Source organism: Rhynchophorus ferrugineus, unplaced genomic scaffold (genome assembly GCF_030347505.1).
Source record: "Rhynchophorus ferrugineus isolate W39M unplaced genomic scaffold, kcgeb_rfMv2 rfM3, whole genome shotgun sequence".
NCBI classification, from domain to species: Eukaryota; Metazoa; Arthropoda; class Insecta; order Coleoptera; family Curculionidae; genus Rhynchophorus; species Rhynchophorus ferrugineus.
Genome location: NW_027472582.1, coordinates 32,421,932 through 32,437,870, shown reverse-complemented (window position 1 = coordinate 32,437,870; position 15,939 = coordinate 32,421,932). Strand labels below are relative to the sequence as shown.

The 15,939-nt window shown below is 30.7% G+C and overlaps 4 protein-coding genes and 1 long non-coding RNA gene across 7 annotated transcripts; 3 read left to right on the top strand and 2 right to left on the bottom strand.

Annotated features, from left to right (window-relative positions):
- Window positions 1-13: 13 nt before the first annotated feature.
- On the bottom strand, window positions 14-3,803 carry bel (ATP-dependent RNA helicase bel). Of its 2 annotated transcripts, none has more exons than XM_076399013.1 (8): window positions 3,584-3,803; window positions 2,488-2,810; window positions 2,156-2,411; window positions 1,696-2,033; window positions 1,197-1,551; window positions 612-1,067; window positions 356-554; window positions 14-278 (listed from the first exon to the last, which is right to left on the bottom strand). In XM_076399013.1, exons 1-8 carry the CDS (start codon window positions 3,626-3,628, stop codon window positions 193-195), a joined length of 2,058 nt encoding a protein of 685 aa, XP_076255128.1. In that variant the 5' UTR covers window positions 3,629-3,803; the 3' UTR covers window positions 14-192. The 2 variants fall into 2 exon arrangements, with proteins under 2 accessions (XP_076255128.1, XP_076255130.1); XM_076399015.1 differs by having other exon boundaries at window positions 2,156-2,405; window positions 3,584-3,779.
- Window positions 3,804-4,286: 483 nt separating this feature from the next.
- Window positions 4,287-10,282, top strand: DNApol-alpha180 (DNA polymerase alpha catalytic subunit). Its single transcript, XM_076398994.1, has 12 exons — window positions 4,287-4,420; window positions 4,478-4,675; window positions 4,721-4,896; window positions 4,954-5,523; window positions 5,647-5,811; window positions 5,875-6,060; window positions 6,200-6,590; window positions 6,662-7,384; window positions 7,682-8,024; window positions 8,090-8,671; window positions 9,186-9,895; window positions 10,011-10,282. Exons 1-12 carry the CDS (start codon window positions 4,411-4,413, stop codon window positions 10,214-10,216), a joined length of 4,260 nt encoding a protein of 1,419 aa, XP_076255109.1. The 5' UTR covers window positions 4,287-4,410; the 3' UTR covers window positions 10,217-10,282.
- A 1,075-nt stretch (window positions 10,283-11,357) lies between these two features.
- Window positions 11,358-13,339, top strand: LOC143193090 (uncharacterized). 2 transcript variants are annotated; one of them, XR_013004939.1, is made up of 2 exons: window positions 11,358-11,448; window positions 13,122-13,339. It is a non-coding gene; the product is annotated as an uncharacterized LOC143193090 (long non-coding RNA). The 2 variants fall into 2 exon arrangements; XR_013004940.1 differs by having other exon boundaries at window positions 11,381-11,485.
- Mcm7 (Minichromosome maintenance 7) lies at window positions 11,408-14,332 on the bottom strand. Its single transcript, XM_076399012.1, has 9 exons — window positions 14,153-14,332; window positions 13,724-14,093; window positions 13,344-13,662; window positions 13,099-13,281; window positions 12,741-13,038; window positions 12,476-12,687; window positions 12,044-12,377; window positions 11,739-11,952; window positions 11,408-11,677 (listed from the first exon to the last, which is right to left on the bottom strand). The coding sequence occupies exons 1-9, from the start codon at window positions 14,181-14,183 to the stop codon at window positions 11,476-11,478; spliced, it is 2,163 nt and encodes a 720-aa protein (XP_076255127.1). The 5' UTR covers window positions 14,184-14,332; the 3' UTR covers window positions 11,408-11,475.
- A 127-nt stretch (window positions 14,333-14,459) lies between these two features.
- Window positions 14,460-15,867, top strand: RpL8 (Ribosomal protein L8). Its single transcript, XM_076399041.1, has 4 exons — window positions 14,460-14,585; window positions 14,740-15,040; window positions 15,105-15,308; window positions 15,489-15,867. The coding sequence occupies exons 2-4, from the start codon at window positions 14,746-14,748 to the stop codon at window positions 15,761-15,763; spliced, it is 774 nt and encodes a 257-aa protein (XP_076255156.1). The 5' UTR covers window positions 14,460-14,585; window positions 14,740-14,745; the 3' UTR covers window positions 15,764-15,867.
- Window positions 15,868-15,939: the final 72 nt, after the last annotated feature.

The window sequence follows — 15,939 nt, the reverse complement described above, 5'->3', positions numbered from 1 at the left end:
AACAGAGTAGATAAATATTTTAGATATATATTCAAGCATTAATCTTATTTTGAAACAAGATAATAATTTAGGAAGAAAGATTAAAACATGTTAATTACAATTTCTATTGAAAAAATATATGTTAACCAAAAAATGAAATCAATCTAGATTGTAACAATTATGATTTTTCTTGCTTCTACTGAAGGCAATTTTTTACCACCAATCATCTTGGCTATTGGTGTTGTAATTCCCACCATAACTGCTTCCTCTCTCCATGCCACCGCCATAGTGACTGCCACCTAGAAAAATAAATTATATTTATTATAAGAAAAGAGAGTTCACAGAGTTCAGGAGTTTCCAAGATAGAATTATTTACCTCCATTGCCAAAGCCACTACCACCATATCCACTTCCGGACCTCTGATTTCTTTGGGAAGATTGACCGGATTGTTGACGATAATCTCTACTACCAAAATTACCACTGCCACTTCCCCCATACCTTCCTTTTCCGCCTCGCCGACCAGAACTTGGAACTCGGCTATCAGAAGCAACTACATCCAACCATGAGGGATAATCCTATATAAAATTTAACGGGGTTATTAATTTTGAAAATATTTTGTTGATATAACACACTTGTTTTGCTTCGATAAGTAAATCTAACATTCCATTAGCTAGATTCCGGTTTCTATCATTGAAAAATGAGGTAGCCAATCCCAGATTTCCCATTCTTCCAGTACGACCAATACGGTGGACATATTCCTCAATATCAGAGGGTAAATCAAAATTAATTACGTGTTTTACGTGAGGGATATCTAAACCACGCGCCGCAACAGCCGTTGCCACCAAAATAGGCGTGTTGCCTGATCGAAACTGTCTCAAAGCTTCTTCTCTCTCGCGTTGAGATCTATCACCATGTATAGAAGTTACAGGATAACCTTCTTGGTGTAAGAAATCATCAAGAGAATCTGCACCTTTCTTAGTCTCAACAAAAACTAATGTCAAACTTTCAGCTGATGGTTGATGTAAATTAGAAACATTCAACAAGTCCAACAAAAATGACCTCTTGTCATGTTCTTCAACCCACTCAAGCTGAAAAACAAATGTATGATATATTACTGTACAAATAATATACAAAATAATTATGAGATAATTCTGATGAAATACAAGTTTGTATTTTCATCAACTAACTGAAATATGATAAAATTAAAGTAAATCTACCTTTTGTGTTATATTCTCAGAAGTGGATCCTACACGACCAACAGCTAAGAAAATGTAATTATCTAAAAAGTCTCGAGCTAATATTTGTATAGGTTGTGGGAACGTAGCTGAGAACATCAGAGTTTGTCTATCGCCAGTTCGCGGCATAGACTCTTTCTCTACAATTCGACGAATCTGCATTTCAAAGCCCATATCCAACATTCTATCGGCTTCGTCTAGAACAAGGTAACGACAATAATCTAGACCGATTCTTCCGCGGTCAATCATATCCAACAATCTGCCAGGTGTGGCAACCAGTAAATGGCAACCTCTTTCCAGGTCACGCATTTGGTCTCCAATATGAGCTCCTCCATATCTAGAAAGGTGAAAATAAACAATGCTTTATTATTTATAATATTACATATCATAATCATCATATCATATTATAAATCACCTCTCCTAGATGTTATTTAATTTAAATAATTAGATAGTTATTGTAATATATGAGCATTATACTTACACTACACAAGGGCGAACTCTAGCTCTATAAGCAAACTTTCTACTTTCATCGTAAATCTGTGTCGCCAATTCTCTGGTTGGTGCCAGAACCAGTCCCAAAGGATATTGCTTGCGACGGCTCCTTGTGTGTTGGATATTGGGCGGTCCTGCCTCATACATCTGGTTCAAAATAGGCACGAGAAAGGCTGCAGTTTTGCCTGAACCTGTCTGGGCGCAAGCCATTACATCTCTTCTTGCCAAAATTATCGGAATCGCATACTTCTGCACAGGAGTAGGTGTATCGTAACGAGCAGCCGCAATATTACTGCGTATAATTTCTGTCAACTGTACTTCCTCAAACTGAAATTGTTAGTAAAAAAAATTGTAGATTTTACTAAATATCTGCATAATATACCTTAAAAAGGTATTTTATTACATGAACTAAATTAGATGTAGTTTCGAATTTTGCATTAATCACTTACAGATGCAATATGAGGCGGGACTTTCTCTCCGGTTGCTTCAACAGGTATATCTTCATACTTGCTGAAGTTGATGCCCGTATTTCCTGTTCCGAACAATTCCATTTCGACACGTTCATCTCGTGGCAAGGGAACCGTCCAGTCGTTCTCATTGCGTTTTTCCCATCGGCCTCCTCCTCCACTGGAATTTTCATTCCAACGGTCTCCTCTAACCTTTTCAGGTTCTTGCCAACGATCATTGCGGGGTAGGTCTCTATTACTTGAATGAAATCAAATCAGTTTATTAGACAACATATTTATTACAATATAAAATATATGCCTATCATTAAATTTACCTCTCCTGAGTCCTTCCGCCAGAGCGGCCAGTGTCATCATTTCGATCATAAGAGTCTCCATTTTGATAATCCCCTCTTCTTCCACGAGTGTTGAAACTTGAAAAATCACCACGATTATCACGACCTCCGCTACCACCACCGCCCCTGCTACCGTAGCCACGGTTATTGCCTCCCCTAGATTCTCCCCTTTGGCGTTCTCTATCAAAATTGCTAGAGTATTGAGAGGAATTACCTCCACTTGAGCTCTGAAGTTGTCTGTTACGCAAATGCGGAGGTACGTAACGGTCGCTTGAACCGCGACTCTGCAAGTCCAGACCAGCAAACTTGAAACAAAAAGTTTATAATTAAAAAAATATGTGAACCTAATTTATATATAAAGAAAAACATTACATAATTTCGAATAGTTAATGACTTAAATATAGAACTACTGTTAAAGTAGAAAGTATGAAAATTAAACTTATAAATACTGTATTTAGATATTATTGATGAATTGTTTTAAAGGGTATGAAGATTCTGTAAAGCTACACATATCCATCTAACTAATGAATTATAGAAGTTATTAATTGAATTATCATTATATATGCTGAATTATAACATATTTTATGGTATATATATATATATATATATATATATATATATATATATATATATATATATATATATATATATATATATATACTTAAAATAAATAAGACTCATTAAATTATTTGTCATTGAAATAAAAAATATTATATATTAAATTAGTGCCAAAAACAAAATTACTAAGAATGCTCCACATTAAGGACAAAGCAATGTTTTATTTAAAATTAAACTATTCAACTATAATTTAACGGATGTAAAAATATCTAATAAACCCTGTGTTATCATAATTGCAAAATGGTGACTTCTTGCTGTAAAAATTATATATCATTGTGTTAACATATCCGATCTGATTGAAGGTACCTACTATGTTATATTTATATACTATTACCTAATATAAACATATAAAATGTCTGCAATTTAACCGATCAATAGAAGTTCCTGCGACCTCCATTGTCAGGAAACTTCCGGGTTAACGGAATGTGTTGCGAACAGAAAATATTAAAATTACACATACCTGCTGCTCTAGACCTGATCCATTTTGGTTGGGTGCATTACTCATATTACTATAAATCAGTACTTATATTAGAAGTTTTGATTTACAAACTTCTAATCAATAATCTTTTTAAGAAATAACTTTTTTATAGACTAGAAGCACAAAAAGCAAGAGTATCCCTCAGATACTTTTAAGAGAAATAATTGCGCTTGCGCATAATCGGAATTGACATAGCTGCCATATTTAAAACATTTTAAAGGAAATTCTATTGACATTATTTTGAAATATTAAATTAATAACCTAATTTCTCATAAATATAAAATATAACTGAAAAGGCTATTAATTATATAAGCTATTAAATTAATTAAATATTATTAAATTGAGTAAAGGTATAAGCTATATTAACCATATATATTAATTCTTCATATAGTCCCATAATTTTGCATTTTGTACTTTATCTCATAACTCATAAACAAGATATAAATAATAGAATTATTACTGGATCTGTATCAATTTTTTTTCAATATTAATTGTGCCTGTTTGGTTCTATTATTTTATTATATCTAAAAATTTCATAGTTTCTATGCTACATCATAATTTCGTTGAATCACTTCGGCAACGTTGTCAAAAACTTCATTAGACGTCATTTATACCGTCATTTACATTCTAAACGTCTCAGTTAATATATCGAAATTTCAATTCTTTGCTTCTGATCGACATATTTCGATTATATAGTTTCAATTTCCGTTAATAATATATCTGGCGCCAATTTTTGTTCCTTAACCTTATTGTTTAAAATATTAAGATTTGTTTTTATTATATAATTTTTAATTATACTTGTTATAAACATGTCTGAAGGTATTGATACTATATTATTGTAATCTTGTTTATCCCAATTTTAATATTTCAATATAGACGAGAGAAGGCCTAAAAGACAAAAACGTGAAACATCATACAAAGCTAAAGCCTTTGAAAAATTTAAACAGCTGAAAAGTGGAACCAGAAACAAATATGAGATTGAGGAAATTGAAAATGTATATGAGACAGTTGCTGAAAAGGATTATGTTAAAACTGTATTAGAAAGACAAGATGATGATTGGATTGTTGACGATGGTAATCCTATTAATTGTAATAACATTAGTTAATTTTTTATTCTAGATGGTCATGGATATGTAGAAGATGGCCGAGATATATTTGATGATGATTTAGACTATGAATCAATTAGTCAAGCAAATAAGAAAGGAGTTAAAAGAAAAAAAAACATAGTATCAGATAGTGCTACTAAGGGAAATTTACAATATATGTTATCGAATATGCCAACAAAAAAGAAGGAGGTATATTTTTTTAATAAGTTTCATTGATTATGTTCATATTTCTGTTATATATTATAGGAAATTAAAATTAATGAAGATGATATGTTGTCTGAGATATTAAATGAGATTGATGAGGGTCCATCATGTAGTGTAAAACCATCTCAAGAATTTATTCCAAGAAAGAAAATTACCCAGAATTATATGAAAATGATTTCATTACCTGGTTGTAATAAAAATTATGATGTTAAAATAAAACAGGAAAATCTAGAACCAAACAAAACAGAACCATGTTCTACTGTTAGAAATAACACCACAGTTTTAGCAACTTCAATTAAGACATTAGAGGCAGAAATAATTAAAGAAGAATCACAGATATCAAATGATAATACTAGTGTTACTGATTTTCCACAAGATGATTTTGAAGGTGATCTTGATTTAATGCAAATTGAGGAAATAGAATCACAAGTATCAAAGAAAGAAGTACAAGAGAAATACAGTGCATCAGATAAACCAGCAGAAAAACAAAACAATATAGATTTTGATCATTTCACATTTAATGTCAATAATTTTAATGAAACTATATCTAGAAATGATGATATTGGTACAGTTTTGACAGATTTACCTTTAATAACTAAAGATGATATTGAGGTATATATTAATTTAATTATTCAAAAAGAGAATTATTTTATTTTACAGACATTTTAAATAGTAGTATAAATATCTTGCAATTACTCTTATATTTTAAAACACAGATTATGATATTGTTTTTAGGTTTTCCGTTTTTATTGGTGGGATGCTTTTGAAGATCCAGACAAGCAAAAAGGGACTGTATTTTTATTTGGAAAAACATTTTGTGAAAAGAAGAAGATGTATGCCAGTTGTTGTGTAGCAGTTAAAAATTTGTATAGGCAAATTTTTTTATTGCCTAGACAATATGTATGTATAACTATTTGTATAATTATATATATTATACATATTATAACAAACATTTTATTACAGATGTTGGATGAAGAGGGAAAAGAAACAGATACAGTAGTAACATTCAAAGATATATATTTAGAATTCAAGGCACTATTTGCTACTCCTTTGCAAATTAAAATGTTTAAATGTAAATTTGTTAGTAAAAAGTATGCTTTTGATCCTACAGTTCCTCAAGAATCAGATTATTTAGAAGTTACATACCCGGTAAGTCATCTTATATAACCATTGTATTACTATTTATTAAACTAAATACATTTATCTTAATAAAAAATCAATTAAAATTTACAAACAATTACAATACATTACAATCAATTTAACAGAAAATTGCTATAATTTATTTTAGGCCACGGATCCTCAAATTAATTTAGATATTTTAGAGAGAACTCCAAGATCTTTTACAAAAATATTTGGCATTAACAGCAGTGGGTTAGAACGATTTTTATTAGAAAAAAAATTAAAAGGTCCTTGTTGGTTGGATGTGTCTACTCCAGAGTTGAATAAAAATCCTTTAAGTTGGTGTACATTTGAAGTTAATTGTCCATCAGAAAAAAACATTGTTAAAGTTGAAGAATCTATAGATGTACCACCTTTAGTGGTTTCTGCAATCAATTTTCGTCATTATCAAAATGCAAAAACTAATCATAATGAAATATTGATGATATCTTGTATAACTCAAACAAATTATGCACTTGATAGACAACAGCCAAAACCACCATTTAATCAACATTTTTGTGGTATGTATTAGTGTAGTTCTTTCCTTCTTTATATTGCTTTATATAATTCTTATACATATATTTAATTTTAGTGTTTACTGCACCGCCTAAACAAATTCTTCCATTAAACATTCATGAACATTTAAAAAATTATAAAGGCACCAAAGTACAGAAAATGGATACTGAGAAAGCTTTACTCAATTATTTTGTCAATCAGTTCAATAAAATTGATCCTGATTTGATAGTTGGATATGATATGCAAGGACATCATATAAATATTCTTGCTAATAGATTAATAATTAATAATATAACAACTTTCAGTAAATTGAGTAAATTGAAAAGGTCACAAAAGAAAAGATTAGAAAGAGATCTTTTCACTGGTCGTTTAGTATGTGACATAAAGATATCTGCTAAGGAATTAATTAAATTAAGGACTTATGATTTAGATGCTCTTTGTCAGCATGTGTTAAAAATTGGAGATAATCAAAGAGTGGATTTGGAACCTGATGAAATACCGAAAATGTATGAAAATGCAAATGATATCATTAAATTAATATCATATACTATGGAAGATACAGCATATATTTTGAAAATTCTTTATGACCTTAATATTCTACCTTTGGCTTTACAAATAACTAATATTGCTGGTAACATAATGTCTAAAACTTTAATGGGTGGAAGATCAGAGAGAAATGAATTCTTATTGTTACATGCATTTATTGAGAAAGGATTTATCGTTCCTGATAAACGATTTTTGAGGAAAAATGAAAATGATAAGAATAGTAATTCATCAAAAAAGAAACCTACTTACTCAGGTAATATTAATAACATAAGTTAAATTTTAGATGTTGATTTGATGAATTATTTGTTTATAAAATTGTATATATAGGAGTTTTTTTTTAAATCAAAGGTCGTCAAGATCCTATTTGATTTTATTATTATTCAAAGACTATAATTCATTATTTTTATCCATATCCCTATATAAACATATCACATCAGTTACTTTATGTAGAATTTTATTTCAAAGCCACAATGATGTTAGATTACTAATATTAATTGTTTGATATTTTTACACTGCAATATAATATATCAGAATATTGTCGTATTTTTAGGTGGTCTAGTCTTGGAACCAAAAATTGGTTTTTATGACAAATTTTTGTTGCTAATGGATTTTAATTCTTTGTATCCAAGTATTATACAAGAATATAATATATGCTTTACTACATTACCTGTAGCTAATGATGATGAACATTTAGCATTGCCTGATGCGTCCTTACCAACAGGAATTTTACCTACTGAAATCAGAAAATTGGTAGATAGCCGTAGACAAGTTAAAAGTTTAATGAACAACACAGATTTATCTCCTGATCTGAAAATGCAGTACCACATCAGACAAATGGCATTAAAATTGACAGCTAATAGTATGTATGGCTGCTTAGGATTTTCAAATTCTCGGTAAGTTTTTTATTATTGATTAATTTTTAAAGAAATTTATACCATTTGTAATGTACCTTCTTCAGGTTCTATGCCAAAAACTTAGCAGCACTTGTCACTCAAAAAGGACGAGAGATATTAACTAATACAAAAGAGATGGTGGAGAAAATGTGTTTTGAAGTTGTATATGGTGATACTGATAGTATTATGATTAATACAAATTTATTGGATTACGATCAAGTATTTAGAATTGGTTTGAAAATCAAACAAGAAGTGAACAAACTTTATAAAAAAGTAGAATTGGATATTGATGGAGTTTTTAAATATCTTTTACTTTTGAAGAAAAAAAAATATGCAGCTGTCACTCTAACAAAAACGAAAGATGGTAAAATAAAAGAAGAGAAGGAATATAAGGGTCTAGATATTGTACGTAGAGATTGGTCTCAATTGGCATCGGAAGCTGGAAAATTTGTGTTAGAGCATATACTCAGTGATCAAACAGCAGATGACCGAATTACTAATATACATAATTACTTGAGAAAACTGAAAGAAGAATTACTAGAAAATAGAGTACCATTACAATTGTTAGTAATTACTAAGCAATTAACAAAAGATCCTCAAATGTACCCAAACAAGGAATCACATCCCCATGTTCAAGTGGCGTTAAGGTAAATCATTAGAATATTTAGTAAAATTTAATAGCCAGATCCATCAACTGTCGTAATTTTTATTACTAAATCTAATATAAAGTGTCAGGTATATAGTAGTATAATTTTCTTTACATAATTTTGCATGGATATACCCCTGTATATTATTTATGTATTGATGTGTGTGAAGTATCATTTTTTTTTATCATATATTATTTTTCCAGTTTCCAATTTTTTTTCCTTTCTTTCAGATCGATTATGTGTTAAATCAGGGTATAAATATCTCAAAACTTCAATTACATGTTACAATTATCCTGCTAAGTATGGGAACACTGTTCACATACCGTTCAAATCATTTATAACTATTAAAGTCAATAATTGTATTTGATTAGATATCATTATGTACCCAGCAAATCGTTTCTCCAACTCATTAATATTAACCATTTCATTAATATTCATTATCATGAGCGAATTGCTAATTAGTATTAAAGTATAAGTATATATTTTTGTTTTAGTATATTCATGTATTTTTCAGATATAATAAGGATCATGGCGGTCATTACAGATCTGGCGATACTGTGTGCTATGTTATATGTGATGATGGAAGTAATAAATCTGCGACCCAAAGAGCATATCATCTAGAAGAGTTAAAGAGCAATGAAAATATCAAGATTGATGTTAATTATTATTTGTCACAGCAAATACATCCAGTTGTTGCAAGAATATGTGAACCGATAGAGGGAACCGATGCTTATCAGATTGCTGAATGTTTGGGTTTGGATGGATTAAAATTCAAGAAAACTATCCAGGGTGATAAACCTGTAGGTGAAAATATTGTAAGACCAGAAATAAAATTTCGCAATGTTCAGAAATTTATTTTCAAATGTTTATACTGCCAAGCGGAAAATAAAGTTACAGGGCCACTGAACGGCAATGTGCCGATATTACAAAAGTGTTGTAATGAAGAGTGCCAGAATAGACCGGTAGATTATTTGTTCTATATACAGAATCAATTAAGCTTAACAATAAATTCCCATATATCCAAATATTATGAATGTAAATTAATATGTGAAGACCCTGCTTGCCCTAATGAAACAAATAGAACACCTTTGAGATTTGGAGGTAAATTACCAGTATGCACGCTTTGTGAAGCTGGTGTTATGTATAGAGAATATAGCGAAAAGGAATTATTTACACAACTGAGTTATTTTGTACATATATTTGATTTAAGGCAATTGCTTAAAAGTAAGTAAAAACATATGATATGATATATATTATACATATGATAATTCATTATATTATTTAAATCGAAAAAATTAATGAACTGATTTTAAAACACTCTTATTTTATAATATTTCAGAGCCGCTTATGGAAGAATCTGTTATAAACGCTTATCAAACTTTACGGCAGACCGCCGAAAATTATTTAAACCATTCTTCGTACGCTATTGTAGATATTGCAGATTTATTTGGATATCTGTTAGGCCAAAAAACAAATTCTGCGCAGCTAAATGAAACAATAACAGCACCAGAAAGTGATCTTAATTTTTCGGATGATGATTTTTAGTTTTATTTAATTTTTACCCCTTGTTTTTGTACTTTTAAAAGTATACATATATTTAATTTGGTACAATTTTGTTTTATTTCTGATCATAAATAATCAGTTTTTTTTTTCATAAAAACTGCGCTTGTTAAGGTTGACAGGTGACGGAATCTTTAATTAATATTTGTGATAGTTCATGGATAAATATGTAAATTTGAACAAGGAACAAGTATCCAGGTAACAAAGCTTCTGGGAGAATTTTTAAACTGATCAATCGGTAGGCGAGCATCATGTTAAAGAGTAGGTCCAGCCAATAAGTGAAAAAAATTCTTTCCGTGAAATAGCTGAGTAATTTTAACATTAACTAATTTAAAGTTTTGTTATTTATACCCTACACATTTCATAACCGGTGCATTCGGTAGGATTCTGGGAAGATTATATTACTTGTCTTTGGATATATTCAATTAACCAGAATCAAATTATTTATCAAGAAGGCAGGTTAATGTTGGATTAGCAGTTACCTGAAGCATTCCTTAGTATAATTAAGTGGAGTTTAGGCAAAAGTATCATAGCTGAAGATGTTAGGTTACAAAAGATAAGACCTATAAAAACTATTATAATTAGGAGACATCAATGCCTGTTGAGAAACACTCCTAGTCCATGGATTCCCGGCACAAGCGTTAACGTTCAAGGTGTAAGGCAACCAAAGGTAGACTGAAGTGCTGTTAGTTCACAGTATATAGCCTACTGGAATTTGAAGAAAAGGTTATAAGCCAAATTCCAGTAGCTTGCTCTGTTCCTCAGCTTTAGATTGTTAGAATTAGGAGTCATCAAAAATTGACAAACTATTCCATACAGGGTATATCATGAATATTTGGTTAAAACAGTGCTATTTAGACGGTCATCAGAGGAAAATTGGCAATTGAAGACATAGGTAATGTTAACAAATTATTGTACAATAACTGTCCAAACGGGACAAGTATCACATACATCCCTCTGTGGTCGATTCTTTAGATATGAGGCTACAAAATGAGACTATAAGACTGAATGGTGTAATGGCTAGAAATAAAGGTTAGTTTATAATAAAATATGATTGAGCGGGCGGTAATGTTGCCACTAGTCGTTCGATAATTCCTCGCTCTATTCTGTCAAATAAAGTAGTTTTGTTTCTAAACCTTACACATTTTGTAACTTGTGTATATCAAAATCCTAGACAAGTGTTCACGATTTATTAGAAAATATATTGTATTACAAAGGTAAAAAACAATTCAACACACGATACATTATATAAAAGTAAGTTTTGATCTAGTTTGATTAACTTGCCATACATTCAATTCTTCATATTCTTCGATGCACGTGTCAACTTGATCTGGATTATAGCCCTTAGAAGCACATTTTTCCAAAATATCTGATACTTTAACTGTCTTGTCATCTCCTGCTAGCTCTCTTATTACAGCAAATATTTTATCATTTACATTTGGAGGTCTAAAAAAGTAATTTTGCAGTTACAAAGATTTTAAAAATTGTATTAATATGGTATTTTTACCTATATCCTTTGGTGTCAATTGTCTGATTAAGAGAATCCTTGCTCATCTCCATCAAGCGTATTGCTTCATTTACGTCATCTTTTTCAACAATATTTGAAAGCCTCAAACGAGCCAATGCTGTAGATAATCGAAGAATTCCCAAAAGATTTCTGGCCGATGTAAACGTCATATCTTGCGAATTTCGTGCTTCACGTCTAAGTTCAACATATGCACCTAAAATATAATATTTAGTGTTTTTTATATTATTTTTGAAATACTACAAATTTCCTTAAAGTATTCTCATTTTGGTGTAAGTTAAACTTACGAACAATAAAATCTGTTAAATCTTCTGGTATAACAGGATCTTTTAATTTGCATAGAGCAATATATTTCCTCATTACAGACATATTTAATGCTTCGGTCTGACTTGGTGGTTGTTTGCAGTTTTGGTGTACATAAGTGATATGCTTTGCCAGTCTTAAGTCATTATCACGATCTGCCTTATCCTGTATTAACCACAACAAATCAAAACGAGATAGTAAAGCAGCAGGCAATTGAATATTTTGTTCAATTGTTCGTTTTGGATTGTAACGACCATAAGCTGGATTAGCTGCAGCAAGAATTGACACTCGTGCGTTAAGGCATGTCATTATTCCAGCCTATAATAAAAAAAAAAGATACCCAACCAAGCTTAAAAGAAATATTTATAAAAATACATAATTAGAAACAAATTTGATGACTACTACGCTATATGTACCTTAGCTATACTTATAGTTTGTTGTTCCATAACTTCATGGATAGCAGTACGATCTGAATCGGCCATTTTATCAAATTCATCAATGCAACATACTCCTTGATCAGCTAAAACTAATGCCCCTCCTTCTAACATCATCTCGCCTGTAAAAGGGTCCTTCATTACAGCTGCTGTTAGACCAACACCTGAAGATCCTCTTCCTGTTGTGTATTGACCTGGAAAAAAATTATCTCTTAGAGTTGTGTTAAGTTAATAAAAATAATAATACTTCTTGGTGCAAGACGATCGATAAAACCAAGCAATTGTGATTTGGCAACTCCAGGATCTCCCATTAAGCAAATATTAATATTTCCACGAATCTTCATACCATCTGGGCGTTTGTCAACGCCACCCACCAAAAGTAAGAGAAGAGCTTTTTTTACATCTATATGACCATATATCTCAGGTGCAATAGACATGGCTAATTTCGAATAAAAATCATCTTCAGTTAACACTGCAAGTTCTTCAGGAGTTAATGAATTTTGTGCATTTTCATCTTCTGCAGTTTTATTGAGTAAAGCAACTTTCTAAAAATATTAAAATTTCTTAAATAATTTACAAATATGGATATGTATATAGCAACATACATGAGCCTCAAGATATGTTTCAGAAAGCAGTCCAGCACTAAGTTGTTTAAAACCCTGTCTGACTAAAGGTAAAAATATTCCTGTAACAGCAACATGATCACCAGGCAATGCTTTTCTGGTTACTTCCCCTCTGCAGAAAATTGTTAGTGTCCTAGGAATATGTCCAACAGGTACTTGATCACTCTAAAAAATACCATGTATAATAAAATATAATACAATAAAACAGAGTATATGATTATTATTACATGTTCTTGAATCTTTAATTCTTGAAATTTGATGAATTTTGAACCTCTAGTTTGTAAGTATAACCGACCACCAGATTTATTTAGTCTACAATCATCACTAGGACATAATGTTACTGGCATGAAACTCAATCCAGCTACTGGCTGGTAGGTTTCAGCTCCACATTGATCACACGTATATGTTGCTACACACATTAATGGTTTTACTTCTGTTGAACGTGTAACAATTCCTCTTACAGTAACAAGCTTTCCTAAACTTTCTGCCTTGACTTCTCGAATTGGGACATGTTTTCTTGTTGACAAATCTTTAAAAAATATTTCACTATAAAAATAATGTATGTTAGAATTGATATTTAAAATTATAAGATATCATCTATTCTTACAATCTCTTCATTAATTCTGGTGGAAATTTATTTCTTTCAGTTTTTTGCTCATTAGGTTGTCGACTTCTTTGTTCCATCATTAATCTGTGTTCTATATAGACATCAAGAGCATCTTTAGCAATAACATCTTTTTGGACAAATGTAGGTAGTAATTCAAATATAATATCGGAGACAAGTATACTATAACGTCTTGTATTGTTTATAACTTCATTCGCTAAATCCTCGTTAAAATCATATAAATCATCTAACTCAATATACATGGCAGTTTGTTCACGATGTGCAAGCTTTGTTAATTGTTCAGAATATTTAAAATGTTTTTTTCCATCATTGCCTTGCACACAATATTCTGTTAAAAATGTCTTGAAGGAATCTAAACAGATATTGTGAATATTTTTGGTATATACAATGTATACATCTTTATATACTTACCAGCTTCCTTATCATAATCCCTTCGTACCATTTTCAATTAATTGAAGTTATTGTTTAGTTGATTATTACCAAAAATATATAGAAAATAGGGGGTAGCTAATATAAAACCAGATTTCCTCAATTATAACTTAAATGAAAGCGACTGACAATAGAAAACGGCGGGAAACTTTTAGCACCAGTGATGTTTGACATGAGAGATAAGACGTTCGGTAATAACATCTATTAATAGAAATGTATTATATAAATTATTTGTTAAAAAAATATATTATAAATTTATACTTAATGTTATATTTTCGTTTTTTGAAAATAAAAATACATCTATATATAATTAAAGAAAAATATAATTTATCATGGAACATAATGAATATTGACAGTGTTGACATACATCAAACCATTTGAAACATTCCTTCGTTTTGTGTCAACGAGAGTGTTGGTATGTGTTTTTAAAATCTCTTTAATTTTTTGTAAAAGATGTATCATCTATTTATATAAAACACAATTTTAACAGCAATTTGCCTTGAGTAGTTGATATTCATAAATATTTTTTAAGCTCGTGCGATATTTTTTCAAAAATAATAATTTTGTAGTACACAATGGGTCGTGTTATTAGAGCTCAGAGAAAGGGTGCTGGATCAGTTTTCAAGTCACATACCAAGAGGAGGAAAGGAGCACCCAAGTTAAGATATCTTGATTTCTCTGAAAGACATGGATACATCAAAGGTGTTGTTAAGGATATTGTTCACGATCCCGGTAGAGGAGCCCCATTAGCCGTTGTTCATTTTCGAGATCCCTATAAGTTTAAAACAAGGAAAGAATTATTTATTGCCCCTGAAGGGATGTACACAGGACAGTTTGTGTATTGCGGAAAAAAAGCTAATTTACAAATAGGTTGGTTGATAAACAACATGTAAATGAACAAATAGTCATGTGTGATAAATATTTTATGTTTTAGGTAATGTTTTGCCTGTCGGCACAATGCCTGAAGGTACTATTGTATGTAACCTTGAAGAAAAAACAGGTGACAGAGGCCGATTAGCCAGAGCATCTGGAAATTATGCTACTGTCATAGCGCATAATCATGATACAAAAAAAACCAGGGTAAAATTGCCTTCTGGTGCAAAGAAAGTAATTCCATCTAATAACAGAGCTATGGTTGGTAAGTAAATTTGAACATATGTTTACCTAATAGTTCCATAGTGTTTATATGATGATCAAATAATATACCTACCCTGATAATGTTGATGAATAATTAGAGGCTCTTTCTGACATGTGTTTTAAAATAATTAATTTGTTGTGTTACTCTGATATTATTTTTAATGAAGTTTATATTTTTTAGGCATTGTTGCTGGAGGTGGTAGGATCGATAAACCCATCCTTAAAGCTGGAAGGGCATATCACAAATATAAAGTTAAGCGTAATTGCTGGCCTAAAGTACGTGGTGTTGCTATGAATCCAGTTGAACATCCTCATGGTGGTGGTAACCATCAACACATTGGTAAAGCTTCCACTGTTAAAAGAGGTACATCTGCTGGTCGTAAAGTTGGTCTTATTGCCGCCCGAAGAACAGGTCGTATTCGTGGTGGTAAAGTGGACAGTAAAAAAGATGATTAGAGTGTGGCTGTTGATTCATTGAATAGGCACACTTTTGCCATTTATTGGTATTTAGTGTATTTAATGAATTTGTTTGATATAAGAAATAAATTTTAAAAAACGTACTTTGTGTTTATTTTGAACCATATAATATATAAATAGTTTTGAAAGTTGTTGATATAAAACAGTTCCGATTT

What these genes read in the sequence shown, in the direction of transcription:
- bel (XM_076399013.1), bottom strand. Translation starts at nt 3,628, where the DNA reads ATGAGTAATGCACCCAACCAAAATGGATCAGGTCTAGAGCAGCAG. An exon ending in TCCCGCCTCATATTGCATCT is followed by an intron (nt 2,034 to 2,155) that starts GTAAGTGATTAA and finishes TAACAATTTCAG; the next exon opens with TTTGAGGAAGTACAGTTGAC. An exon ending in TACTTATCGAAGCAAAACAA is followed by an intron (nt 555 to 611) that starts GTGTGTTATATC and finishes AATTTTATATAG; the next exon opens with GATTATCCCTCATGGTTGGA.
- DNApol-alpha180 (XM_076398994.1), top strand. An exon ending in TGCCAACAAAAAAGAAGGAG is followed by an intron (nt 4,897 to 4,953) that starts GTATATTTTTTT and finishes TATATATTATAG; the next exon opens with GAAATTAAAATTAATGAAGA. An exon ending in TTTAAGGCAATTGCTTAAAA is followed by an intron (nt 9,896 to 10,010) that starts GTAAGTAAAAAC and finishes ATAATATTTCAG; the next exon opens with AGCCGCTTATGGAAGAATCT.
- Mcm7 (XM_076399012.1), bottom strand. Translation starts at nt 14,183, where the DNA reads ATGGTACGAAGGGATTATGATAAGGAAGCTG. An exon ending in GGATTATGATAAGGAAGCTG is followed by an intron (nt 14,094 to 14,152) that starts GTAAGTATATAA and finishes ATATCTGTTTAG; the next exon opens with ATTCCTTCAAGACATTTTTA. An exon ending in ATTGACACCAAAGGATATAG is followed by an intron (nt 11,678 to 11,738) that starts GTAAAAATACCA and finishes TTACTTTTTTAG; the next exon opens with ACCTCCAAATGTAAATGATA.
- RpL8 (XM_076399041.1), top strand. Translation starts at nt 14,746, where the DNA reads ATGGGTCGTGTTATTAGAGCTCAGAGAAAGGGTGCTGGATCAGTTTTC. An exon ending in AAAAGCTAATTTACAAATAG is followed by an intron (nt 15,041 to 15,104) that starts GTTGGTTGATAA and finishes TTTATGTTTTAG; the next exon opens with GTAATGTTTTGCCTGTCGGC. An exon ending in TAATAACAGAGCTATGGTTG is followed by an intron (nt 15,309 to 15,488) that starts GTAAGTAAATTT and finishes TATATTTTTTAG; the next exon opens with GCATTGTTGCTGGAGGTGGT.